The following is a 26,409-nucleotide window of genomic DNA, read 5'->3' on the forward strand; positions in this document are numbered from 1 at the left end:
CAATACGCCTTAAAGGGGGAACGTTACAGATTTATTAGGGTTAACTTCGAATGAAGGGAGAAATATATAAACAAGGCAGAATGAACTGAACAATGTGGCCCCAACTGGGCTTGACATTCTTTTGGCAGCGAAGGCCAATAAAATTAGAAGGTTAGTTAGGCTTTGTCGGTTACCAACGAAAGAAATAGGGGGGGAAACAAGCCGATTGTAGAAACCATTAGTTAAACCCCATCCAATACTGAAGAGACAAGTGGTTTTCCCTCAATAAGGGATGTTGTTTGTCAGCAACTGGAACTGGTCATACCCCTTCGTCGACATGCTCATGTAGCTCTTCTTCACGAGGTCCCGCATGTAGTCAGCAGCCTCCCGCTCAGTCTTTTCCAGAACAAACCTGTCCCTGAAGTTTTTCAGCGTATCAGGTTTAAAGCAAGGAAGGCCGCTGTCAAGCATCAGGGTGACAATATGGGATAGCTTCGTTGCATATGGCCTGGAGGCAAGGAAGGCCTTGGCGACAAGCGACTCGAACCAACGGTATGACTGTGAATTCGTCGGGTTACTACTACCAAGAGAGATCCCGCCGCCGCTGCCGCCGCCGCCAGTTGACGACGAACCACCCGAGCCGGAATGGGCATTCTGCCCACCCATCACTGCTACCATTTCAGATGTGAGTTTGAAAGGCGCGCGCTCGAATCGGACTCCACCTGGGGCGATGTCGAAACAGAAACCAAAGTCGATGTGGATGATATGGCCAGCATCGTCGATCATGATGTTTCCATTATGGCGGTCTTTGAATTGGAGAAGATAGGATATGACCGAGTAGGCGGCCATGCTCTTGACGAAATTGCTTCTTGCCTCTTGGAAACGGGTAGATTGCTCACCACCATATTTGGAGATAAAGTAATCGTACAGGCCATTGACAGCTTCGCGACCCAGCATATCTCGAGAAATAGAGTTAGGGAGCACATCAATTACACCGCAGCCTGGTGCCGTGGCTGTGACGCGATAAGGGTATACAAACACATCCAAGCCAATGCCCATGAAAATGCTCCGAAAAGCCGCTATCATTTGTAGCGCCAGTACGTCCTGGCGGCAATCGTCACCTACTTTAAAGATGGCAGACTGCCAGACCTCGTAGGTTAATTCTGATTCTTGGGTATTAGCAGCCTGCACCACAGAGTCATTGACGCTTTCTCGGCGTTGTGCGTCATCAGATATGACCGTTGGCATCGTAGTAGGATTTCCATTGCCATTTTCCTCCACCTTTTTAGTTTTTTTGATCCGGAACGTCGCCATGTAGGGAGCCTTTGCGTGGCTTTGTAACGGCTTTCCAGACTTTCGATCAATCCCGATTACCTCACCATCTGGATTGCTCGGAAGATAAACTCCAACTTCTACTTTAATTTTGCGCAATTCCTCCTCGATTTTTTGTTTCTTCTCTGGTTTGCTTCGTTTTATATAAGGGCGCAATTTTCCAGAGATACCCGTGATCTCGTTGAAGAAAGAGAATTCTCTCTCGTAGAAGGCCCGATCCTCCTCGGAGAAATGGTTCATCAATTTATCTAAGAACTGGTCTAGAACCGGCTTGATAGGATCAGGCTGTCGCAAACATTGTGAAAATTAGCGCATCTTTTCCTTCTAATTTTTCGGGGCAGTGGGTAATCAAAAATGGGACGGTTCACATACAGTTTGGGAATCTTCATCCTTGTACGCATTCGCTTTCATGTTCCAGATAACCTGATGGGCAAAAAGCTGAGATAGCTGTGCGGTCTCAAATATGTAACGCTCAACATATCCTAAAGCATCATATCGCAGGGCTTGAACAAGCTGCGGGATGTAAAAGAAGCTCACGTCCACAGAATGGCTCTCTAGTGATCGCATGGCATACTGCAGGATAAAAGGATGGTTTCTATAGGCTGGTAAGAAATATGTCGCTGCTTCAATAGGATTTACAGGTGCCCAGAAGAGAAGATATTTGAGTTGAAACGACACGTCAGGAGGTAACTCGGAGCCAAGGAGCACATTCAGGCTATCGGGGTCACAGATGGCCTTCTCTGGAAAGTTGAGCAACAGCCAGCGTACGTCGCTTCTGAGCTTTGGTGAAGGAAACCGGTTTGCAAGCTGCAAAGCTAAGCCATGGTTCTCAGCCCATGCCAGCCGCATCAACGGCGATATAACCTGGAGATCGTGGTTAGATGGGACTTGGTCTTGAAAAATAAAAGGGCATTCAATGAGTAATAGAGTGGGAACAGACCTCGGGATCGACCTTATTTCCTGAGCTTGAAGTGTAATGGCGTCTCTCATGCTCCAGGGGGGAAAGCCATACTCTTAGTCGGAATCGCTCGTTGTCGATCAGGAGTTTGACTAATTCTTGCTTGGTTTGGAGGGACTTTCTTGTGCCGGATGACCCTGAAGCTATACGGGCCGTACTCTCTAGGATACACTCAATGTCTTGAAGGAGCTTATCTTCGGCCTTCATCTGCAGCCGGTTACCTCCTAACGACCACCTTGAAAAGAAAAATGATCAGTCATATTTTCTGAAGAAAAGTTATCTTATGTATAAGTAAGTACATACCTAGGAGGATGGCTGAACCAACTCAAAGCAGCTGAGAGAATTTGATCCTTCAATTTCCATAAAGCAATCTTGGTTTGAGATGTACAATATCGGAGTACCTTCAAGCCAAACAAAACGATGTGGAAATGAATTTCGCGCGCAAGTGGGTGGCCGGTCGTATTTTGTAGACTAACCAAGGTTGTTCCTACTAGACGGCTAAATATGCGCTGAGTGTGGACGCTACCAAGTCTGGTCGCATTGAAATGGCTTTCGAAGAATTGAAGGATGCGGAAGTGTGGCGATATGATATTTTGCGCCTTCTGTTGACGTTTAAGCACTATGGCTTTATCGGACGGAGAAAACTCGGTTTTGGTCATAAATGGGTCGGTAAATCTAAATGAATGGGAATAGTGAGGTTCGAACGGAAAGAAAGAAGAAAAAAAGCAAACGAAAATCTTATTCTCACGCACTTGAAAGTAGGATTGAAAATCCCCAGCTTCCTATGGATGGTCCGCTCCCACGCTTGTGCAACTTCGGTCAGGATTCTCGGCTCTGTATGTGGATTCTCATGGATTGCGCCCAGCCACAGTGAAATTCCCATTTTGATCGACTCCCTTGTAAAAATCTGGAATGGTATGTTAACAAGGTGTGAGATGATCGATGTTTCCGCTTCTCTAGAGCTACAGATCAACGCAGTAGCCTTGCGAAGGAGATTACGACATGTGTCTAATGCGATAGGTTGGCCCTCGGAAATTCGGGATTCCAACTCGACGAGCATTGCCTCCATACTTTGAATGGTATTCAGGTGGGCTGAGGAAGTCGAGTCGGCTTGGTCAAGCGGAAAAATCCATCCCTGACGGTGTAGACGAGGCGCCTCAGAATATCGATACTCCTGGCGGGTTGTATACTGGGAAATAAAATCGGACGCTACGTTTACGATCGAGTTGTTGTTGCACTCGATGGAGCCTAAGGAAAGTATCGTTAGTATGTGCATGGCGCAGTCGAGAATGAGATAACACGGAATCATTGCTTTTAACTTGCCTAGTCTTTGGTCGCTGGATGGAATGGCGGAACCCATTTCCAACGCAAATGAACGGCCCATAGAGATGTGACCATATGCACCGTCGTCCTCGTAATCCGAAAGGTAAGTTTGAAGCAGGCCCTTAACATCCAATGGAGCAATATTCATAACGGTCGATACCCATGTTCGTGCCAATCTATAAAACCGAGTGAACGTGTGCCTTCGGAAATCATAGTTATCCGATAACTCGACCTGCACAACGCCCCTCGCGGAAGTGAAGGTAGACTTCCACTCGAATTCGTCGAGTTCCTCGTCCAAGCAGGATGACCACATGATAGTCAATAAATCCAAAAGAACAAAAAGAGACCTCTTTTGGCAAAGCGAAGAAGGGCATTGATTAATTATTTTGCTCGCGGTGGATGTCGCGACCTGTTGGACCTTTTCGATTCGATGACAGCAGGACATGAAGGTGTCTGCTAGCTGAGCAGAAATATAAGAAGCTGAAAATTTTGTGGAAGACCCAGAGAGAGACTTTTCAAGGTAGATTGACACAACTTTATCTGCGATAGCATTCATACAACTACCGACATCGGTACTGTTGAGGGCCGGGTCGAGGAAATAGGTTAGGACTTTTGTGCAGTCGCCTGATGCTGCCCGAAGGCTCTCGATCAGCAGAGTGGCGTTCAAAAAGACTGTCTTGGGATAGCCCAACCGTCTGATATCCTGTTCAAGGTGTGGAAGCTCAGCGGCGAGGTTCTTCCGCTGCTCTGTAGCGTGGGTCTGGGTTGCTCCACGCCTCAGCACAGTGTTCAATTCAATATCACTTTCTAGCAACTCAGTGCGGTTCTCCGCAACTAATGGGGCTGACTGAACCGCAAGAATACGGAGTTCCTGATAATATTGTCGAAACATTTCCGAACGTAGCGATATGCCATGGACTACAATATTGAACCATAGATCCCGAAGAAGTGAAGGTATATCAAGTTCGCTCGCACCAACGAGAGAATCCCAATTGGATTGGCCCCTGGAGAATAAAATAGCAAGTGGTTTGACCAAAGGGATGATCTCTTCTGCAGATAGCTCCACATCTTTCTGGTGGTCCTTCCCTGTATCAGTCGCGTCGCCTTTATTCACAATACTTTCAAGGAGGTGAATCAGGTACACCCGATAATGTACCGAGTGTGGATTTGCATTCTCTGCTAGATGATTTCTCGCCTTTTGGACCTATACTAGGAAGTTAGGCTGTTTGAAACACCATGGTATCAGAGGACGTAGGGGGAATGGATGACATACCGCATCAAGCATGAGGGTATTGACTTGGGAAAGGGCTTCACTATAGATACGAGAATAAAATTTAAGAAGCACTCGAAACTCTGCCTCGTCACTATGGAGGGCCAGCGCAGCAGTTTCCTCTATGATACAGGCATTGACAACGACGCTTATTTTCCCGATCTTTTGCAGCAACATTGACTGGGCCAATGCTACGATTTTACTATCCTTGCAGCTTGTGGAGATTGTGATTATTGCATGCACCACGTTTCGGTAGGTGATTGTTGTTTCAGCATCCTCCTCACAGGTGAGAGATATGACGCTGCCGTTTGAAGTGTTTTGGTACGGCGGCGCCAAGCTTCGAGAATGAGAATGAAGAGCTATGCCGTCAGCAGTAAGTTGGTGCGATTTGTCTGCCGTTGGGCCCGAGCTCAGAAAATTCCCCAAGGTGTACAAAGTACCAATGACGGTGTCCTGTGAGAGGAGGCGAAGGGTCGTAGCCAGGCAGTTCGCAGCTGTCGCTACAGTGGCGCCGCTCTGTCCGTTATGCACGATGAATTTGAGAAAACAGCGGGTAGTATTTGAAGCCATGTTAGGACATAGCCGTGTTAAGACTGCCAGGGATTTGAGGACTACTCCTGCAAGCTCCCCATCGCCCATCTGGTCGAAATTGAGCAGCGTGTCTTCTAACCATGAATAAAGAAGCTCAGGATCGGCCGAGTCTTCATCAAGAATGGCGCAATTGAGGAAGCTGACCAGGGAAAACGATTTCACGGAGAAGGCTAGCCGTTGTTGCCATGCCGAGCCAAGCTGTAGATAATCAGATCCATCCTCGAGTTGCTGGATCTGCTCAGCGATTATATCTGCCAATGGACCGACGAGTAGGGATTGGTCGTCTCGGTGCTGTCTCGTTATCTCGAGACTGCTGAGGTATTGATCCAGGAGGGCGCTTTCAGAAATACTCCGGCCATCAGCACCAGCAGGCGAGGTAGAAGCCTTAATAAATCGCATAAACCCTTGTTGCAGAAGCATTGCGCCAAGTGGGCGCCCTCCCGACGCATAACGTCGAGCATATCGCCGCCAATCAAGGAGGATGCGATCGGACGATTCAGAGCTACGGAGCATTGACGACACGGTCTCAACCGTTATCAAAAACTGCTCAGAAAGAATCAACCGCAGCTGATTGACGATCTTGAGTCTTTCCTTTGGTTGCCAAAAGCTAGCATGGACAGAGGCAGCTTCCAGGAACCCCATAAGGGACACGGTAATGGATGCCACATTCACAGCAGCCTGGAAATCTCCCAGGTCTCTTTCGCCATTCGCGCGGTTCTGCAAAGCGGGGAGGGATTTGGTGGCATGGATGCAATTTGCGAGATAGGACATCACGCTCTGGAGGACATCGTCGCGGTGGCCGGGAAATCGAGAGCCAAGCGATAAGAGGGAGATGGTCAGATTGTATGTCAAGGCTTCCCACGGAGACGGTTTAATGCTGTAGAGGAACGGAGATGCGTGCAGTAGCAGGAGGTGTGAATCGGGGAGGTATGCAGCCAGCTGGGAGATCAATTTCGCGGCAGGTTTTGGGGGGGACGTCTTGGAGGCTGCTCGACAAAGCGCCAAAAGCGCATCCAATTCCCGAATGGTCTTGTCATATGATCAGGTTAGATAGAGTCTTCCACATATAGATAGAATAATCATCCATAATATACATAGCCGAACGGAAAGTGGGATAAAGCGGGCATACCAACGGCGAAGTGGGCGAGGGGCGGCTCCTGGAAACACCATCGAGATATCCACTAGAGAGCAACTTTGGACGATTACAGGCGTCCCCCAGCCGGTCGACATCTGATACGATGTCACCGTCATTCCCCGGGAAGCTAGTGGCCAACTCCGCAAGCTTGTCGAAGGCCGCGCGCCTGAGATAGGAGGGTAGAGACGGGGGCGACCTAGAAGTGACCCAAAGTCAACGGGCAATTCTGGGGGTGGTGGACCAGCCAAGTTGGAAGGGATAGACATACATGCTCAAAGGGATACCTGCTGAAGAGCCCGCAGGAGACTAGCACCGGAGTGGAGAGAGCATTGGACGGTGGATGTGTGGTTGTGCACCAGAGTGAGAGAGGTCGGCCAGAGGTGTTGGGGGTTGATATCAAGCAGCGCAGACATGTAAGATAGATACAGCACATATTCAGGCGGTAGTACTTCAGCCATACATGACAAGGTACAGGGAGCTCCACCACAGAACACTAAGGCTGCGAGGTACAGAGTACTTCTCCATGATGTAGTCCGCCTGCAGCTCATTTGATTATTTGGACTATCTATGGCTAAATACATTGATCATTATCCACTATTTGGCCATTGATTTATATCTAAGCTAGTTAGGTATGTAAATAACATCCCCCAGGAACTGAAACGAAAAATACGCACGCTAGAAACTCAAAAGCCCGCTGGAACAGTTCGAACGACCAACATTTATTTATTTATTTTTAGTGGAGCAGTTCGCAGCCTCCAGCCTCCAACCTCTTCTGCTTGTCCCAGTCTCGCTGATTGGACTGTCTGCTGGGCCCACGCAAGGCTGACCTGCATCCTGGGCGCTGGGGAAGACTTTTGTCTGGAGGATTAGAGGTATTTTATCACGATCCTTTCTCTACCCGCGAGCGAACGACCTCGATCCAGCCTCTGTCTGACTCCCTCCGCACAACCTTGAACCAGATAGTGGGAAAAGGAGAAAAGAAAAAAAGAAAACGAAAAACAAAAAGAAAAAGAACAAAATAGTCTCCATTGTCGTCTATTTCTACTTTTCTTTTTGCTTTCCTCGGCGTCGCGCTGCCTACGACATTTAATCCGCATTTTAATCGTCCCCAGGCGACTAAATATGGCCCCAAAGAAAGAAAAAAGTCATCTGAAACGAGGCCGGGTGAGATATATATATACCCTTGTGGACTCAAATCATTGACCCTATTCGTATTCTTCATTGTTCTTCCTTTTTTTCTTTTTTCCTTGCTGTGACTATATCTTTGACTAATCTTTGCGTTGTTACATCCTGGCTCTTATATATCTAGCCCAGTGCGGGAAACCAAGCACTTCAAGAGGCGAAAAAACCACGACGCTCAGAGCGGATATCGTCTCAATCCCAATCCCAATCCACCAACTTCAACAACGTGTATCTGCCCTCCCCGCTCACCCACCAAGAGTCCACGGCTACCGAACTGCAGAACGAAACGACAGTGGCCCCGTTCGAAGGCCGTCGCAGCCAATTCCGTCATCACACCCCGGTTGCTGAGCTGCCCTTCTCATCCCCTCCGAGTGATACTCAAGCCCTCTCCCAATTTGTTTACCCCCCAAGAGCTCTTGCAGATGAAGTGGACGACGAGGCCGCTGAGGGGATCTGGGGCTACCTTATTCCTCTCGATGACAAGTTCGGAGACCCATTGGTTTTGAAAAAGAGAGACACTTGCTCTTCGCCTGCCGGGCGACAAGCAAATCGCAGAAATGGAACCTCAAGATCAAAACGAGGCAAATCCAAATTAGAAACCCCTGCTTCCCAAGATCATACCGGTGGCTATCTCATCGGGCGCCATTCGGAATGCGGTATGTGCTTGCCAACGGGAATGTGGTAGTCGCTACCGCCTCTAAATTGTCATCGCGATCTTGATATTATGGCAACGACATGCTGATTGATTTTCCTCTTGTTGTAGATTTCGTCCTTGATATACCCACCATATCCAATCGGCATTGTTTGATATATAACGAAAACAAACGAGGTGATTCCGTTGCCGTGCTGGAAGACCTGTCCAGCAACGGGACATTTATCAACGAGGCAATCGTGGGGCGCAATAAACGCCGCGAGCTAGAGGATGGAGACGAAGTAACCGTGCTGGATGAAGCGCGTTTTGTCTTTCGCTATCCGAAAATCAGAGACACTAACAAATTCCGACAGCAATATCGCATTCTGCAACAGCTAGGGAAGGGCCATTTTGCCTCTGTATACCTGTGCGTAGAGAGGTCGACCGGTGACAAATATGCAGTGAAGCGTTTTGAGAGACGCCCGGGAGACTCACAGCGAGCCGACAATGATGGTTTAAAGCAGGAAATTGCGGTGCTCATGAGCGTGAATCACCCGAACGTACTCTGTCTGAAGGACACCTTCGACGAGAGCGATGGTGTCTACTTAGTCCTCGAACTTGCCCCCGAAGGCGAGCTATTCAATTGGATTGTTTCGAATCAAAAGCTTACGGAAAATGAAGCCCGAAAGGTTTTCACTCAATTGTTTAAGGGTCTCAAATATCTTGTACGGTTGATAGCTTCCTACCCTCGTCATACCCTGTTTCGTGCTGACTGTTTTTTCTTTTCTTTTTCACCTTTGGTCTAGCATGAACGGAACATTGTCCACCGGGACATTAAGCCGGAGAATATCCTGTTGGTGGATGATAAGCTTACCGTGAAGCTGGCTGATTTTGGCCTTGCTAAAATAATAGGGGAGGATTCTTTCACGACGACTTTGTAGGTTTATATATTCCAGTTGTCCCAGCGAGACAGCCGATAATAATGAACAAACCACAAACCTGAAAATTGCTAACGATAATCCCGAACAGATGTGGCACACCCAGCTGTCAGTTCTGAAATTATTATTCCCACACCCGGCTTGACCCTTCCCCCCCTTGCAAACTACTACTAACCTTAAAGCAGATGTTGCTCCTGAAATTCTCGAAGAAAATCCGCGCCATCGGAAATACAGCCGGGCAGTGGACATCTGGTCTCTTGGCGTGGTGTTATACATCTGCCTCTGCGGCTTCCCGCCGTTCTCCGACGAACTCTACACGCGCGAAAACCCCTACACGCTGGCTCAGCAAATCAAGCTGGGCCGCTTCGACTATCCCTCTCCCTACTGGGATTCAGTCGAGGACCCAGCACTCGATCTCATCGACCGAATGCTCACTATTGACTTTAACAAGCGCATCACCATCGACGAGTGCCTGGAGCATCCGTGGTTGACGGGGCGCGGCAAGTACCCGAGCATCAACGACAGCACAGACGGCCTGACGGGTGCAATGGGCCAGCTTGATTTCTCGAAGCGTAAAATGGCGCGCGAACGCACTTTGATAAGTAGCATCAACATTCTACCATCGAGCCAGGTTGTTGGCGATCTAGCAACGGGAGGACATGGGTATAGACCGGTGAGAGTATTCGACAGGAACGAAGCCAGCAGACGAATGCACCATGCGCCGAGGGGTGGTGGTGGTGGTGGTGGTGGTGGTGGGCGAGTGCGGCAGGAACCCACACCCGCGGCAAATAGGGATCCAGCCCACTTCATGAATTTGGGTGGGCGTGGAGATCCGACATTATACAGCGATGATCAGGACGAGAGGTACACCCGGGGAAGACGGAGGTGAAGGGGACATTCCTTTTATTTCTTCTCCCTTTTCCTTTCCCTTTCTTTGTCTAGTACGAGGGTTTCATGTATGTCTGCTCCTTACAGCACCTGTTGCTGTGGATACATTCCGGGTTCTGTCCTGTTTGTTTCTCTTAGTTTGGTTGAGACAGGATAGGATATCATTTTACTTCAGTTATGTATATCGGTAATATACGAGGCTCTCTATATATACGGTTGGCTATCTCTGCCACTGCTGGTTGCTGCTCAATGTCGGATTCCTCGATCCAAATATTTATTTACAGATTACGGATATTGCGATTGTTTTTTTTCGGTTTTTCTTTTCCAGGTGGCGTGATCATATTTCTGCTGCGTCACAGCAATACGCACAATACGGAACTAGTAACATTGGAAGGCTGGGCAGGGGTAAAGTTGCATGCTGCCATTCGGTATTACAGGGTCTTGGAACCAGATGGTAATGTACAGATCTGTACTGTACTTCTATCCCCAGCATGTACCGCACCGTAACTGCGTACCGAGTGCGAATACGGGTATTGGGCCGCTGTATGATACTTACCACGGTACGCAGAAATGCTGACTCAACTTCCGAAAATCTAACTAGAAAAGTCAACCACCCAATGAAGTTCTCAAACTTATCGTGTTTGGGCTTCATCTCCCCTGAACGATTCTCCTTGACTGTGGTTGTCGAATCCCCCACAATTCTCAGCAGTCGATTCCTCTGCGCCGCTGATATCGCCATGGGGCACCTTGCCGATGTTGTCGCTCGTGTCTGTGCCCACTGCTCTACCCTGTCTCTCTGGGCGCTTCTGCTCGCCGGTTCCGCTACTTTTATCGTCCTCTCCGTGATCATAAACCTCCTACACCAACTTCTCTGGAAAAACCCCAATGAGCCCCCCGTTGTCTTCCACTGGTTCCCAATCATCGGAAGCACCATCTCCTATGGAATTGACCCGTACAAGTTCTTCCTGGACTGCAGGGAAAAGGTTCGTTCCCCTCCCGATCGACGTTACCCATACAACCACAACATGGTTTGGGGATGTTGAATTCTCTCTCTCTCTCTCTCTCTAACGCGTTGCTTCGGTTTCCACTGTTTTCGTCTTATATAGTATGGCGACATCTTTACATTCGTCCTTCTTGGAAAAAAGACTACCGTGTTTCTTGGAACAAAAGGCAACGATTTCATCCTGAACGGCAAGCTCAAGGATGTTTGCGCCGAGGAGGTCTACTCGCCACTCACCACGCCCGTTTTTGGCAGACATGTCGTCTACGATTGTCCAAACTCGAAGCTGATGGAGCAAAAGAAGGTACTACTAATAATATAACCCTAACCCGCTTAGGAAAATACTTTACTGATTACCGATTACTATACCATAGTTTGTCAAATACGGGTTAACCTCGGAATCATTACGGTCATACGTTACTTTAATCACAGACGAATTCAACCGATACATAAAAACATCACCTGCATTTCAGGGTGACAAGGGAGTTCTCGATGTGTGCAAAAGCGTTTCTGAGATTACCATATATACCGCCTCCCGCTCGTTGCAAGGAAAAGAAGTGAGAAGCAAGTTCGACTCTAGTTTTGCCCAGCTCTATCACGATTTGGATATGGGGTTTACCCCGATCAACTTCATGTTCCCCTGGGCCCCACTACCCCATAACCGTAAGCGCGACGCCGCCCAGCAAAAAATGTCGAAAATCTACACGGACATCATCCGTCAGCGACGGGAAGCCGGCGTCAAAAAGGATTCAGAAGATATGGTCTGGAATTTGATGTCCTGTGTTTACAAGGATGGAACTCCGCTCCCAGACATCGAGATTGCCCACATGATGATCGCGTTGTTAATGGCCGGCCAGCACTCATCCTCCGCCACCCTCTCATGGATCATTCTCCGGCTCGCATCTTGCCCACACATTATTGAGGAGCTGTATGAGGAGCAGAAACGGGTGCTTGGGGAAGACCTCCCACCTCTGACCTATGAAACGCTTCAGAATCTCAACCTCAACTCTCACGTTATCAGAGAGACCCTCCGCATTCATGCTCCAATTCACTCCATTCTCCGCGCCGTCAAATCTCCAATGCCTGTTGACGGAACACGCTATACAATCCCCACCACCCACAACCTGCTCGCAGCACCCGGCGTAACATCACGATTACCCGAGCACTTCCCCAATCCGATGACCTGGGACCCTCATCGCTGGGAAAATCCTGCAATGGCACAGGTGGAAGATCAATCCGACGAAAAGCTTGACTACGGCTACGGCTTGGTCAGCAAGGGCGCCAACAGCCCTTACCTACCCTTTGGCTCCGGGCGACATCGGTGCATCGGTGAACAATTCGCATATGTACAGCTAGGAACTCTCCTAGTTGCGATCGTCAGACAGCTAAAATTGAAGAAACTCGACGGTGAGACAGGAGTGCCAGAAACAGATTACTCGGTAAGACCACCACGAGATCCCTTTTTCTGGCCAGATGTTTCCTGCTTTTTGACTTTTGGAAGATTGCGATGCTAACCTATCTGGCTAGTCACTTTTTTCAAAGCCTCTAGGAAAACCGCTTGTCGCATGGGAGAGGAGAAATCCCACCCAAAAATAAACCATACCGCTCATATTTTCCCGGCCTGCGTTTGGGCCATGTACTACGCTCAAGGGAAGTTTGTGTTAAAACTATTTTGATCTTATTTTGACTTTCTCGTCTCCTTCTTTTCCTGCAATTTCTCACCTTGGAAGAGGATATTATATTTTTTATTCTCGCACTGTAAAGGTCCAAACGGCCCTCACACTTTGCGCTTTTCTTCATCTGTATGTTTATATGCATCTACGTAATGGTAATAATCGAGTTGTGGAACTGTTTATATTATATATATTTATTTATTTATCTGCTCCTTCCCCTTGCATCTCCTGGTACCAAGAGCTTTCCATTGTATTTTAAGACAAGAGAAAAAAAAAGAAGGATATCCGTAGATAAATTCCAAACCATAAATACAAAGTCTAAGAGAACTCTCTCTAAACGTAACATATTAAAGGAAAAGAAAAAGCGACTTAATGTACTGTACATATCCGCTCCCAAAAAAGAAAAGCACAAGGCAAAAAAAATACTACACGGCGGCCTTTTTCCTCTCCTCGCTCCTTTTCTTCGCCCTTACCTCCGCTTGCCTCCTCTCGCCCCCGTCAATCTTCCGTCCCTGCTTATCCTCCCACATACCCTCCTGCACCTTTATGATTCCCGCCATTCCATTTGACCCTTTTATCAACTTCAGGTATGGCGCCCTTAGCACGTTGCCACGCACCAGGGAGACTTTCGTATATTTCTTGAGCGGCTGCGGTACCTCTGTCGGCTGCGACTCACCAGGCGGCAGGTTCACTACTGCCCATTTCATGCCGGGAGACAGCGTGGCAGTGCCTGTGACTGTGAAGGGGGGGATTTCACGCTTGCCTAGGCCACCATCCGTGGCCGTAGGTGTGCTATTTTTCCCCGCCGTCCTCTTCAGAACTGTATCCCTGGGCACCTCGACCACCCTCAGCTGACCCGCGCCATCAACGACATGTTCCAAATCGCCACCAACCCCATACTCGCCGCGTTGAAACTTCTGGCGCCAGCGGAGCAGATAGCGGCGAAGGCGGGCTGGTTCGATGCCCCGGTCCTTCAAGTCTGCGGAGGAGAGGGTGAATAGCTCGTCCCAGGACGCGAATTTAGGGGCGAAGCGAGACATGTTGCGGCCGATTAGGGATAGGAAGGTTTGAGTATCCGGGACGAAGGGGGTTGGCGGGGGAACGCGGAGCTGGGAGCTTCTATGGAGCCGGCGGAGGAATTGGTGAGAGGGGGAGAAGAAAGAGAAATGCAAACGGGACGTATGGGAAGTGGTTAGAAGGCGGGGAGAGCAAGGCTTGAGTGGGATGGTTCGGGCCGCCATGGTGAATATTGGTTGCGATGGTCGACGGGGGCCCAAAAACGGTATGGGAGGGCGTTCGGCGGGGAGTCCAATTGGGGATGCTCTCGGTCACCTATAAGTGAGAGGATATGCCGAAGCGCATCCAGTGCCGTGTGGGCGTTTTGTCAGCGCAGAACAGCGATGCGCGATGTGCAGCATGTCGCATCGGTCTCCAGCAACGATCGTTAGAGAGAGTATTTTTCAGTTGCAGCCGGGCAATTGGGTCGGAGCTGGAACAACGATTGTCCGTGGCCAAACTACGCATTATGTCATCCGCCTCAACGACTTCCGTCTTCAACTGCTTTTTGCTTTGACTCTGTGTATACTGCACTGCGTACTCCGTACTCTGCATGCGCTGTATAGCCCTGACCAGACATGGCCGTGTGGAGCGAGGCATAGACACGGCATGTCGCCACGATCACTGGTGCCTGGCCCACATCCTGGCTGCATTGCCGCGCTTTGCTGACCCTATTTGATTTACCCAGCTTCCTATCGCGCCGGAACACCCCAACTTCACCCACCCACAATGGCGGTGTCGCCTGTGGTTACACGTTCGCCCTCCGGAACCGATTCAGCTACGGGCGGGACAGCTACCCATGCCAAAATACTTGCCATGCGCAACTCTGGCCGGGTGGAACAGCGACCCGCCTCGCAACCAACGCCTGCCTCTGAACTTGGGGGTTCTCTGGCTGTGATACCAGAACCAGCCGAACAATTAAATGCAGCTATAAGCCGTAAATATATTAAGGGTGGGTTTTGTCTCCCTTGTATATATATCTCCTACTGGGTTCTTCCATTCTACCCTTTTAGTTCCTAGAATGTGGAGCCCACGCTTACTTGAGCCTGGCACTGGCACAGATAAAAAGCTTGGAGAAGGTACATATGCCATCGTGTATCTCGGGCACCTGCGACATGACCCCGCTTCACTCGTTGCCATCAAAAAAATAAAAGTCAATCCGGAATACAAAGATGGGTTGTCCGTGGACGCCATTCGGGAGGTGAAATATCTCCAGGAATTATCACATCCCAATATCATTGCGCTTCATGACGTCTTCTCTTCTAAGGACCAGAACCTCAATCTTGTCCTTGAATTCCTCCCGTTAGGAGATCTGGAAATGCTTATCAAAGATAGGAATATCCAGTATGGGGCGGCAGACGTTAAAGCGTGGATGGGAATGCTGGCCCGGGGTGTCTGGTTCTGTCACGAAAACTTTGTTCTGCATCGTGACATCAAGCCCAACAATCTCCTCATCGCCTCCGATGGTGAGGTGAAGCTAGCCGATTTCGGTCTGGCACGGTCATTTGCGGACCCGTATTTGAACATGACTCATCAAGTCATCACTCGCTGGTACCGGCCCCTTGAGCTGCTGTACGGCGCGAGACAATACTCCGGCGCAGTGGACATCTGGTCGATGGGCATGGTCTTTGCCGAACTCCTCCTGCGCGTCCCGTTTGCAGCGGGACACACCGACATGGACCAGATATCCAAAATCATTGACGCCTTCGGAACCCCAACCGAGGAAAACTGGCCGGGCGTGACCAGACTTCCAAACTTCGTACCCATTCAAGAAAACCAGATCACCCCCTTACAGGGTCGTGATTTTTTCATCCGACAGTTCCCTACAGCCGGACCTTTAGGTGCTGACCTGCTCGCATCGATGTTGAAATTGGATCCGCGAAAACGCAGCACCGCACGGCAAGTGCTGCAGCATCCGTGGTGGGTGGCCGAGCCGCGACCAACGCGAAATGGGGACTTGCCGCGAAAAGCCGGTGGTGCGAAGAAGATGGGCGATGACCTGGTTCGGCGGGGTGGGGAGATTGATGAGACTCGATTTAAGGACGTGGCACGGCAATTGGATTTTAATGCAATGAGATAGTTAATGTCACCTTACTTACTCAAGGGGGGTTGTTTACTATTCTCTAGTAGTACTGAATCGTGGACGACATGCGACATGCTTGTCGTCCGATACGACTCGTAATCCGACAATCCTGGTGAAGCGGCTGGTTTTAGATTGGTTGAAACATGGTTCATCACAAACGGCAACCCATTATCTAAAAGCCCGACTACCAACGGAATAATCAATGGCCCTTCGTCATGGGTCAGCTGAATTTTGAGCGGCCTTTTTGGGACGACCATTTTCAAACCTCACGGGTCAGCTACCAAAGGAAGCGCCACCACTTTGGCTCTGTTGCGGCTTTGCTATTCGGAATTGAAATCAAGAGACAATTCTGGGATTCCCCCGCTCAATACAGCAAATTGGAAAAAAAAAGAGAATTTCGCTGGCGCGCCACAGGGATATTTCCAGAACGCACTATGACGCGGAGGAGTTTTGGGGCTAATAAGCTAGACATACGCAGTAATTATAGACAAACATGGCGAGTGGTTCTAGAGCTTGACAAGCTGCAGCTCAAGCACTGCAGCCAGTGAGGCGCCTGGCGACCATGTTTCCCGTTTGGTGATTTCCTGAAAATAGAATTAAATGAATAGCATTTTGTTTTTTTATTTTGTTTTTTTTTTTGCTCCCTCCTTCCAGCGGCGGAGTGTATTTGGGCGAAAGTAGTCCCCTCCCGCTCACCTCCACGCGACGGTCCATACACACAATGCCATACATACACATACACACACGTAGTACAGTTCACCTTCAGTTCAAAGATAAGCTACAGAGCACTGCGTAGATGCTGCATTAGCTAGCCGGGCGTGCTGATGCTGACTGGTTTCTTCTCCTTTTCCGATGACGAGTTCAAGCTTTTTACTTATTTTAGCGAACGGCGCCGTCGTGGAACTCAGCCGCAGCCAGCTGGGGAGGTGTGCTCTGAGTTGCGGTGATTGAGATTGATCCCTGAGACGATTCCTGGTTGATTTCTGGTTGATTTCTGGTTGATTTCTGCTATCCAGATTCAAATCTCTGGCAACTTGACGCTGGAGGATATCATCCATCCTCGTCCGTCCTCCTTCTTCCTTCTTCCTCTTTCCCTCCCCCCAAGGTATAGAGTCGTCGCTCTCTGCTATTCGCATATACTATACTCTTCCCCCGTCAAGCCCCCAATGGCCAGCCCCACCAGAGATCCACAGGATGTGCCTCACCGGCCTGCAACCGCCGACTCCGCGTCCAACCCCAGCCCTGACTCGAATTTGAATTCGAGCGCGAACTCAACCTCTCCGCAAGAGCAGCAGCCTGCCGGTGGTTTTGATAGCACTCCCGTCCCCCCCGCGCCTCCGGGCTACACCCTCAAATTCACCTTTCACCGCGCGTCCAACCTCCCGATTGCTGATATCCGGACCTTATCAGCCGACCCTTTCGTCCTCGCCCATCTTACTTCCGACCTTCCTCGTCGCAACAAGCAGGACCCCGATCTCGTATTCCGAACGCGCACGATTCCAAAGAACGTCGAGCCTGTGTGGGATTCCCACTGGATTGTTGCCAATGTCCCTAGCTCCGGTTTCGAGCTGAAATGCCGCATATACGATGAGGACCCCGTCAATAGCGATGACAAGCTCGGGAATGTCAAGATATCCGTCCAGTCCCTCAGCGAATCTTGGCCCGGGATCATTGAACAGCCCTACAAGGTGCAGAAGCGGACGGCCAGCAAGCGGGCCTACTTCGTACGGTCTTTGAGCGTGGTCTGCTTGAGGAACAAACACCTGCATGCAACTCTGTACCTCAGCGTCCAATGCCTAGGCAGGACTCCGGGCGACGAAGGTGGCAGAATGTATACTGTTGGGCCCAACTACTGGAGCAAGCATTTTTCGCCCTTGATTGGGAGGCTTGCTGGTACAATGGATTATGACCCCTCTGAGAATGGCGAGAAGCCGGTCAGCAGGTATAAGTACGTGTTTCCCTCATCCGGCCCGCTTCCATACTGGTATCCTTCGTTTCGCAAGCGGCTTATACCGTAGTTACTGTTGTCCCACAGTTTCCAGGCTATCCAGATGCAGCTGAAAGGCCCGGTACCCGCGTCCCTGTACCATCGATACGTTGAATTCAGACCCTTCGTCAAAGGCATGTTCACCGCGCAAAGCCTTCGTGGCCGCATTCTTAACCACGCGCTTCATCAACAGCACGTCCGGATCTACAATTTCGATAGGTCCACCGTCTACGGCGTATTTCCTGCTCCATCGCTCCAGTTCACGCAGCAGTTTCTCGAATTCGTCCACTACGACATAGGCGGGAGAGTGTTCACCTACGTGATTACGCTGGACGGCCAGTGGCGCTTTACTGAAACGGGCAGGGAATTCGGCATCAACATGCTCAGCAAACACACCATGCACAGCGACGTTTCGATCTACATCGCCTATTCTGGGGAATTCTTTGTTCGACGGCGGCCGCATCATTCTCGGAAACGGCGCAGCATATCTCCTCGTCCGGAGTCGCAGGATGGTGATTGCATGCACAGCGAGATATCGCCAGGCCATAACCATGCTCCCCTGCACACATCGACCGACCCCGCTGCCTACGAGCTTGTGATTGACAATGAAAGTGGCACATATCGCCCCAATCCCAAACTACTCCCCGAATTGAGAGAGTTCCTATCCATGAACCTCCCTGGTTTACAGGTGACCACGTATGACTGCCAGGGAGACTCGAAGGTGTTGGAAAAGCTCAAGGAGGAACAGCGAGAGCGTAAAAGAAGAAGCGGGCGGCAAATGACCTATCTCCAACGCTCGAGCTCGTTCTCGTCGATTTCGTCTTCCGACGAAGAAGACCTGGATGAATATTTTCGGCAGTCCTCCGGTGGTACTGCTGCTGCGCCGGCCACGGGTTTGGAGCGCTTGCGGCGGATGGCAAAGCCCAAAGCACAATTGATGAACTGGGCAGAAACGGGACAGGAAAGAAAAACGGAAGCAGCAGCAGCAGGGCATTAATATAACTATGCATCTATGTTACGAAGTAATCAATAATATTGGGTTCAAGTTGAACGTTGGTTATAAATGGAAACCAAATGATAGGGTTTAGCTCCTTTTCCATCATCTTTATATGACATTTTAATTATATTTTTCTTATATAGATGTAAATGTACACTAATCTTTATCAGTTATTGAGAAGAATAATCTAGTTGATAGTTGTACTCTGGTAAGTAGCTAATCTTCTAACCACGCTCAACTAGATGCCCAAGGTAACTAACTTCTTGACGAACTCCGCTGCGATCCCCAAAAGCAGGCTATCGTGAACTTCAGACCACGCGGGCTGCCGTCTGTGCCACCAGGCTGGTCTCAGTCGAACATTCCCTCTCCTATTCTATCAAAAGTCCGCAGGGACATTCTCCTGCCAGCTCTTGGAGAGCCGGTGTCACGAATCCACCTGTTTCCAGCGCGTCCAATGGCCATCACAGCTCCCACAGAGATAGGCGAAGTGCTTTCTGTGACCACACGGAATGAATCGGTGTCTCGCAAAAGAAAAGCCACTCCATCACCAGAGCTTTCGTCTCCTAGAAAATGCTTGATATTGTCTCCCTCTGGCGTTGTCGCGTCAGGGAGCACAATCATCCGCCTGGGTGATGTCCCGCTCTTCGCACCATCGAGGCGTCTTTTCCCATCAGGCGAGGCTATAATCGGTGCGATCCCATATCAACGTTTCGGTTTACTCCCAAATCATGTAGTAGCTGCTAATCGTTGTTCTTCTTTAGCCAATAGGTCGCCTGCTGAGACGATGCACGCCCAGCCTAATTCGCCAGAGTCTTCGACCCCAGCCTTCCAATTCCCCCTTTCCCGCCACATCGTTCTTCCATTCAATCTCCGTCAGAATCGGGACTTTGGCGAGAATTCTAAACTACTATTCCAACTTTTTCCCGAAACCAAGGCGGTGTCTTTTGATGGCTATTTCTTGGTGTTTTGGCTCGGCACCCTACCGCCAAAGCCCTGGCCTACTACGATTGCCGGTGTCCAGCCCTACTTCACGACTGATCCAAATGACGAAGGTCCAACTCCGCCAATCAAACGCAAGAGCAAATCGCGTCTTCGCGTAGCTGCTGAAATTGACGCCACAAAGCTTCAGCCGGATAAAATTGACGGCGCATTCCAGCTGGTCTTTGACTTCTTCTCGAAATCTGAAATTTCCATTACGGAAGTTCAGTACTGGAAACATTTCTTCGTCATTGTTTTGGAGAACGAGGCCTCCTACCTCGCCGAAATCCCCTCTGTGATAGGACGCTGTAGTTGTTTCTACCTGTTCGAAAAGGAGATGGGACGTCCAAATCCGGATGAATATCCGGCCCGCTGGATCCGTGATCCGACCGGCGAAACTGTCGACAACTGCGAGTATGACATACTTCGTCCCGGTGTAATGTTGAGCTCTGGAAGACATCCTACCACCCACCTTGAATATCACACCACGTCCGGTGTCCTTGTTGAAGATTGCCTAGGTAAACAGTATATGACCGTCTCCTCCCACGGTTTTCCAAATGGTGGTAGGGTTTTCCATCCGTTCGAAGGGGCAAAAGACATTGGACAGATTATCATGGAACTTTCGCATACAGATATCGCCCTTGTTAAATTACACGACGGGGTCAACTTTGAAAATGAAACTTTCGAGAGTCCGCTTAGCGTAGCAACACCTACTCGGTTGAAGGAGTTTGTCCTAGCCAACAACACTCAAATCGGCTCCGAAATCTACATGAACAACCCATACCTTGGTTACTCAGAAGGTACCTGTGGTCCGCATGTGCGGATGCACGTGCCGAATGATGACCCCAATGAACCGGAAAAACTACAATGGATCAAGGCGCGGTGGCTTTACTTAGGTCAAGGGTTCATTGACCACCTCGAAGATGGCATTTGTGGATCTGCGATCTGGAATGACGATGGAAATGTCATTGGATTCTTCCGTTATGCTCCGAGGTCGGGGCATTTCCGGGACTGGTGTTGCGCAGTAGCAGCGGACAATGTCATCGATCGCGGTTTCAAGATTGCAGGATAGTTAGCCGATTTTCCTTCTTATAATTGCTATCATTTCCTCCTTACTGAGATTGATTCTATGCAGCATATTTTCATGGGGATTCAAATCGGAGTATATGCGTGGGTGAAAATTGCTCTCTAACTAGACTTATGCTGCTTTCGGAGAACAGGGTTATAGTTGATATCAACTTTAAATGTCTAATTAATGGTCGTTAGCCACTTCTAGTTTATAAAATAAATGAATAACTATCTCGGTTCCGTGTGGATTATTTAATGAAGTTGTTTATCCAACCCGATCATTTGAAAAACTGGGATTAACTGATCATCCGATAAACCCAGATCGAGGATCGAGGGGGTTGTGATGAGGTTATCGTTTTGACACATTACCTGTAGGCAAGGGAAGAGTGGAATTCCATCAGATACCCGTTTCTATCCTATGCTATACTAAATATGTGTCGAGGTAGGTAGATGGTAACAAAACATTCCATAGAACATATTAACTAGCTGGGATACCCATACCACAAAATATCTACATCATTCAGGATCACTTGATACGAACATCAATCGCGTCAAGGTCCGCCATATCATTGTCCCCCACCACCGAATCCGGATGCAACTGGGCGCCATCGAACAGCAACTCAACCGCGCAGTGGGCAGGTATTCCTCGTTTTTCCCGGAAACTCCTGATGATCGACGAGATATGTGTTTTGTGGTTCACTCTTATCTTCAAATGTTCGATACCGGGGGCTTTAAGTGTTAGCAGGAGGACAGCCTGTTTACCTTGAGCTCCTAATTCTGCTCGAGCCTTGCCATCTTCATCCGTCTTGTTGTCATCATCATCATCGTCGTCGCCGTCGTCGTCGTCGTCATCGTCTTCATCACTGCCGCCAGAGTTTCGCTGCGATGCCTTGATCGCCTGTCGTTTCTTCTCTTCGAATAATTTCTCCGTCACGGCTTCCATGTGCACTTCTATCGAGCCGTCATCCTGGCCGGAATTACGGTCGTCGTCGTCATCATCGTAATAGTTTCTTATGGGCAGTGGTTGTAGCAGCCCTTTTTCCTTCTCCTGCTGCACTCCTAAACTCTTGCAGGTCGTCACGTCGAATAATCGTCTACCCTTCCAGGTCAGAAATACGGAAGTGGTCATGTCGTCGTCGAAGCCTTGCCGGCTACACCAAGCTCGGCGCACGTCGCGAAGATCCTGGTTCAGTCGTCGCTGGACGATGAGCGAACTGGTGTTTGGTATGTCGGAAGTTATCAGGATCCTCACGATGGGCTCCATGCGCTGGCTTTGTCTGTTTGGGGTGTTGCCGGTGGATTTTGTTATTGTGTGGTTGGGGTTAAGGGGTTGAGCTGCTCGTGCTCCTCCCGGTGCTACATTCGTATCAGATCCAGAGTTGTTAGCTAAGGCTGCTAGTCGTTGTCGCGCTCGCTCCCGGGCTTTGCGCGCTAACTGGGCATACTCCTCTTCTTCATATAAGCCATCATTGGTATCCTCGTTGTCATCATCAAGATTATGGTTTGATAGCTGTTTATTGCGTGGCTGAGAGGCTCGCGTTTTTTCTGACTCCAGTCGTAAAGGATCCTCATCCGAGTCTGAATCCAGTTCTACAACTGCTGCTGCTGCTGGAGGTGGTTCATTATTCATTTTATTAGGTGGACTATTGGCTTTCGTATGTGTCATGGCTTCTGGTGGTTGTTGGCCCTGTGTTGCGGGTATCATCTTCTTGATATCTCCCAGATCCTCACCGGGCTTCTCACGTCCATGAGAATCCAAGATTTGAGAACCAGTCGATGACGCACTTTCCTCGCGAGAGATGCGCCGCCGTTTCGAGTCTCTCGACTGTGTTTCTTGCGACCGGTGGCCTTGTAAAGGTTGGCTTCCCTGCTTATCATCTACTTCATCCTCATCCTCATTCTCATCCCCTTCCTCTTCTGGTTCCCTGGAGATAATATCAGTGTAGACTTGTTCAGAGCGCCGATAAAAGTCGGCTGACTGGCCTGGGCTACTTCCCGATTTCGCCCAGTCTGGTTTCTTGAAGAAAGATCGCATATTTATTGTCTCCGGCCTTCTCGCGCATTCGAATAGATATTCTGTTGGTAGATCTGTCAGTGATACAAGAATTAATCCAGAAGCGCTTTGAGGAACGGGTGATGTTACAGGAAGAACACTGAGCCATACTGCAAGCGGATGTATGCCGAGATAGCAGTGGAGAGAGTGTGATATTGGAAGAAAGCTCTCTGGTCACAATATTTAACTGAATAAATAATGAATGAACTTCCACTCAGCCGCCAAGAGAGAATCAACCCTGGACCCGATTCAACCACGAACACAATCTTTAAATATCTAAATAACTAAATCAAAACACGTACTGGGTCACCTTTGATTTCTTCATTCTGCGGTTCCATATATTTGCCATCGGGCTATTTAGCTTCCCCACGGACATATACAGCGTATAAATATCCCCTGCCATGGAAAACGGCTCCGCCTCTGAGGGCAAAGATCCCTCCGCATTCCTCAGCGAAATCACCGGTGCCCCCGTCACGGTCAAGCTGAATTCCGGCGTGGTCTACAAAGGTTTGATATGTTTTCTATCACGCTGGTGCTTATATATATTGCAGTTTGCTTAACTGCTGTATTGTGGTTTAGGAGAGCTGCAGTCTGTCGATGGCTATATGAATATCGCGCTGGAGAAGACCGAGGAATACGTTGATGGAAAACTGAGACGGAGTTATGGCGATGCTTTTGTGAGGGGGAATAATGGTATACATATATCTTCTCTTCTCTCTTGTCTCCTTGACCGTTTATCTCTTTGATTTGCTCTCCTGCTAACTGCTCGTTTTCTCCTTCAGTCCTTTATATCTCAGCCGATTAACAATCAACCCTCATAGTTATTTCCTCTTCGTTTCATATTCCGGGGAGGGGAATAGCTTTACGAAATGACCATGATATATTATACAAGAGAAGCTGCGAGAGGACAGACAGACAGATCGCCTCCCTCATCCACTTTCTTTCCTCATTGCCGCGACACAAAGTTCAGCTTTGTAATGTCCATGTTTTGCCCGGTGTATAACGGCATACCGCTGTGAGGAAATGGGTATTTCTCTAACTTGATAAATATATGTTGTTGTAGTTGTCGTTGCTGCTGATTTATTTCATGCGGATGAGGGATGCGAGGTGTAACGCTCTTCCTGCATACCTTGCCTACCCACTGTGTCCCGGAACGGGGGAGTAAATGAAATAGGGTTGTCCTTTGTCTTCGTCGTTTGCGAATGGGTTTCTTTGATATTTGTTTTTTTAACAGACTCCAATGCAATTTGCATGGCTGATCTTTTCTACGCTTTACAGGCGCACCCAATTTTGCAAGTGAAAAGTTTGGACATTGCCTCCGTCCCTTTGATCCCTGTGTTTTACGCACGTTCTACGGCCTCTTTGGCGGCTAGTGTTGGTGAGCATAGGGCTTTCGTTGTGGCCATGAATTTTCGAGGCATTGGATATAGTTATATACTTGCATGGAAACCACGTCATCTGCGGTTCAAAAAAGTGACCATCAGTTCGCATTTTGCGGGTGTGGATTTAAAAGGAGAACCGCTGCGGAGTTGATTTTTTAATAAAATGAAAATTAACTAGAGGTTCACCATATTCGATCAATCCGTTTGTATCTATCCGATCCGGGATAAAATATGTAGCGCGGAATCTGGAGGGGTAAAAAGACAAAATTTATAAATCTCAGCCAAACCCCGCCATGCAAAGGTCCAACGAAATATCAACCCTCATATCAAGCACCAGCTACCTACTCATAAGGCCATTTACTATATATACATACATCCGCGCCCTTTGCAATAAAGAAAGGCAAAAGAAGTAAAGACAAAAAGCACACTACCATGACCCTTGTCGCCATCACCTACACTCGCGGCTCCCTGCACATCCTCAACCAGCTCCTCCTCCCCCACCAGACCACCTATGACCCTCTCCACTCGGCGCGCGATGCCTGGCACGCCATTCACGAAATGCGCGTCCGTGGCGCACCGGCCATCGCCATCGTGGCTGCCCTCTCCCTCGCCGTAGAGCTCCATACGCTAGCGACCAATAATCAGCTATCCGCGGAACCCAAGGACGTTGAACTGCTTATCCTGGAGAAGTTGGAGTTTCTGGTCAGTAGCCGGCCGACGGCGGTGAATTTGGCAGAGGCGGCCGGGAGGCTGGGCCGGATTGTTAACGGTAGAGCGCAAGTGCAGGGGGTTGGTGGGAATGAGGTAGCGGAGGCGTATATCGAGGCTGCGGAGAGGATGCTGGAGGATGATGTAAGGGATAATAGGGCCATTGGGGAGTCTGGGGCAAAATGGGTGCTGGAACATGCAATCACTACTAAAGGGTCTATGTCGGGGACGGGGCAAGCGAAGGTTGCAGTGTTGACGCATTGTAACACTGGGTATGTTAATTATGTTGATATGGAGGGACGTATTCGTTCTAGCAGTTGTGAAATGCGTTGCAATGCGTTGCTAATAGTGTATTAAATATCTTACAGCTCCCTCGCTACAGCCGGCTACGGCACAGCCCTAGGCGTCATTCGCTCCCTACACGCCACTGGGTCCCTCGAGCGTGCCTACTGCACAGAAACCCGCCCGTACAACCAGGGCTCCCGCCTAACCGCATTCGAGCTCGTCCACGACAATATCCCCGCCACCCTCATCACAGACAACATGGCCGCAGCCCTCCTCGCGCGTCAGAGCGCAGGCCCAGCTCAAAGTGTGGGCGTAAGCGCCATAATCGTCGGAGCAGACCGTGTGGCCGCCAACGGCGACACGGCCAACAAGATCGGGACATATGGCCTAGCCGTGCTGGCGAAATACCACGGAGTCAAGTTCCTCGTCGCGGCGCCGCGGACGACCATCGATATGAATACGAAGACCGGTGCGGATATTGTTATTGAGGAACGGCCCGAGAAGGAGGTCACAAAGATTCGGGGGCCGCGGGTTGGAGAGGAAGGAAATGGACTTGGGGCGATGGAAACTATCACGGTTGCAGCTGATGGGATTGGCGTGTGGAACCCGGCGTTTGATGTTACGCCTGCGGCACTTGTCGATGGGATTATCACGGAGGTCGGGGTCGTTGAGAAGGACGGAAGCGGGGTGTTCCATCTGGAGCGGATTTTCTGATCGAGGACGACATCATTCATTGCCCCGCGTGTTGTTTGTGTTGTTGCCTGTGTTGTCTCCAGTATCTGTCTGGTTTTCGGGCTTGGAGAATGTTTGTGGAATGCCACGAGTGGCATCTGAATTTCCCGACGATTCAACGGCAGCCAGGAGACTTTCTATCTTCTCCTCCAGACTAGCGAGATGGTCCTCAAGAGCTGA

At 49.5% G+C, this 26,409-nt stretch overlaps 9 protein-coding genes across 9 annotated transcripts; 6 read left to right on the top strand and 3 right to left on the bottom strand.

Moving 5' to 3' along the window:
* Positions 1-224: 224 nt before the first annotated feature.
* HCBG_09080 (phosphatidylinositol 4-kinase) lies at positions 225-6,918 on the bottom strand (the record flags this gene model as incomplete). The annotated part of the gene is made up of 8 exons (XM_045436129.1): positions 225-1,596; positions 1,684-2,175; positions 2,252-2,504; positions 2,573-2,944; positions 3,022-4,796; positions 4,866-6,482; positions 6,583-6,784; positions 6,902-6,918. 8 exons carry the CDS (start codon positions 6,916-6,918, stop codon positions 262-264), a joined length of 6,063 nt encoding a protein of 2,020 aa, XP_045283117.1.
* A 792-nt stretch (positions 6,919-7,710) lies between these two features.
* HCBG_09081 (lanosterol 14-alpha-demethylase) lies at positions 7,711-13,090 on the top strand (the record flags this gene model as incomplete). Its single annotated transcript, XM_045436130.1, has 11 exons — positions 7,711-7,752; positions 7,898-8,426; positions 8,534-9,126; positions 9,208-9,338; positions 9,431-9,447; positions 9,525-10,203; positions 10,587-10,686; positions 10,851-11,210; positions 11,334-11,531; positions 11,602-12,666; positions 12,755-13,090. The coding sequence occupies 11 exons, from the start codon at positions 7,711-7,713 to the stop codon at positions 12,821-12,823; spliced, it is 3,783 nt and encodes a 1,260-aa protein (XP_045283118.1).
* On the bottom strand, positions 13,046-14,141 carry HCBG_09082 (uncharacterized protein; the record flags this gene model as incomplete). Its single annotated transcript, XM_045436131.1, has 2 exons — positions 13,046-13,075; positions 13,374-14,141. The coding sequence occupies 2 exons, from the start codon at positions 14,139-14,141 to the stop codon at positions 13,046-13,048; spliced, it is 798 nt and encodes a 265-aa protein (XP_045283119.1).
* Positions 14,142-14,475: 334 nt separating this feature from the next.
* HCBG_09083 (serine/threonine-protein kinase crk1) lies at positions 14,476-16,061 on the top strand (the record flags this gene model as incomplete). Its single annotated transcript, XM_045436132.1, has 2 exons — positions 14,476-14,908; positions 15,018-16,061. The coding sequence occupies 2 exons, from the start codon at positions 14,686-14,688 to the stop codon at positions 16,034-16,036; spliced, it is 1,242 nt and encodes a 413-aa protein (XP_045283120.1).
* A 1,144-nt stretch (positions 16,062-17,205) lies between these two features.
* On the top strand, positions 17,206-19,023 carry HCBG_09084 (C2 domain-containing protein; the record flags this gene model as incomplete). The annotated part of the gene is made up of 2 exons (XM_045436133.1): positions 17,206-17,987; positions 18,075-19,023. 2 exons carry the CDS (start codon positions 17,206-17,208, stop codon positions 19,021-19,023), a joined length of 1,731 nt encoding a protein of 576 aa, XP_045283121.1.
* Positions 19,024-19,477: 454 nt separating this feature from the next.
* Positions 19,478-21,073, top strand: HCBG_09085 (uncharacterized protein; the record flags this gene model as incomplete). The annotated part of the gene is made up of 2 exons (XM_045436134.1): positions 19,478-19,712; positions 19,785-21,073. 2 exons carry the CDS (start codon positions 19,478-19,480, stop codon positions 21,071-21,073), a joined length of 1,524 nt encoding a protein of 507 aa, XP_045283122.1.
* A 522-nt stretch (positions 21,074-21,595) lies between these two features.
* Positions 21,596-23,104, bottom strand: HCBG_09086 (uncharacterized protein; the record flags this gene model as incomplete). Its single annotated transcript, XM_045436135.1, has 1 exon — positions 21,596-23,104. The coding sequence occupies one exon, from the start codon at positions 23,102-23,104 to the stop codon at positions 21,596-21,598; it is 1,509 nt and encodes a 502-aa protein (XP_045283123.1).
* Positions 23,105-23,523: 419 nt separating this feature from the next.
* HCBG_09087 (LSM domain-containing protein) lies at positions 23,524-23,927 on the top strand (the record flags this gene model as incomplete). The annotated part of the gene is made up of 3 exons (XM_045436136.1): positions 23,524-23,629; positions 23,702-23,815; positions 23,905-23,927. 3 exons carry the CDS (start codon positions 23,524-23,526, stop codon positions 23,925-23,927), a joined length of 243 nt encoding a protein of 80 aa, XP_045283124.1.
* A 1,009-nt stretch (positions 23,928-24,936) lies between these two features.
* HCBG_09088 (S-methyl-5-thioribose-1-phosphate isomerase MRI1) lies at positions 24,937-26,211 on the top strand (the record flags this gene model as incomplete). The annotated part of the gene is made up of 2 exons (XM_045436137.1): positions 24,937-25,484; positions 25,581-26,211. 2 exons carry the CDS (start codon positions 24,937-24,939, stop codon positions 26,209-26,211), a joined length of 1,179 nt encoding a protein of 392 aa, XP_045283125.1.
* Between the last annotated feature and the right edge of the window lie 198 nt (positions 26,212-26,409).

This window comes from Histoplasma capsulatum (genome assembly GCF_000150115.1).
Source record: "Histoplasma capsulatum G186AR genomic scaffold supercont2.21, whole genome shotgun sequence".
NCBI lineage: Eukaryota > Fungi > Ascomycota > Eurotiomycetes > Onygenales > Ajellomycetaceae > Histoplasma > Histoplasma capsulatum.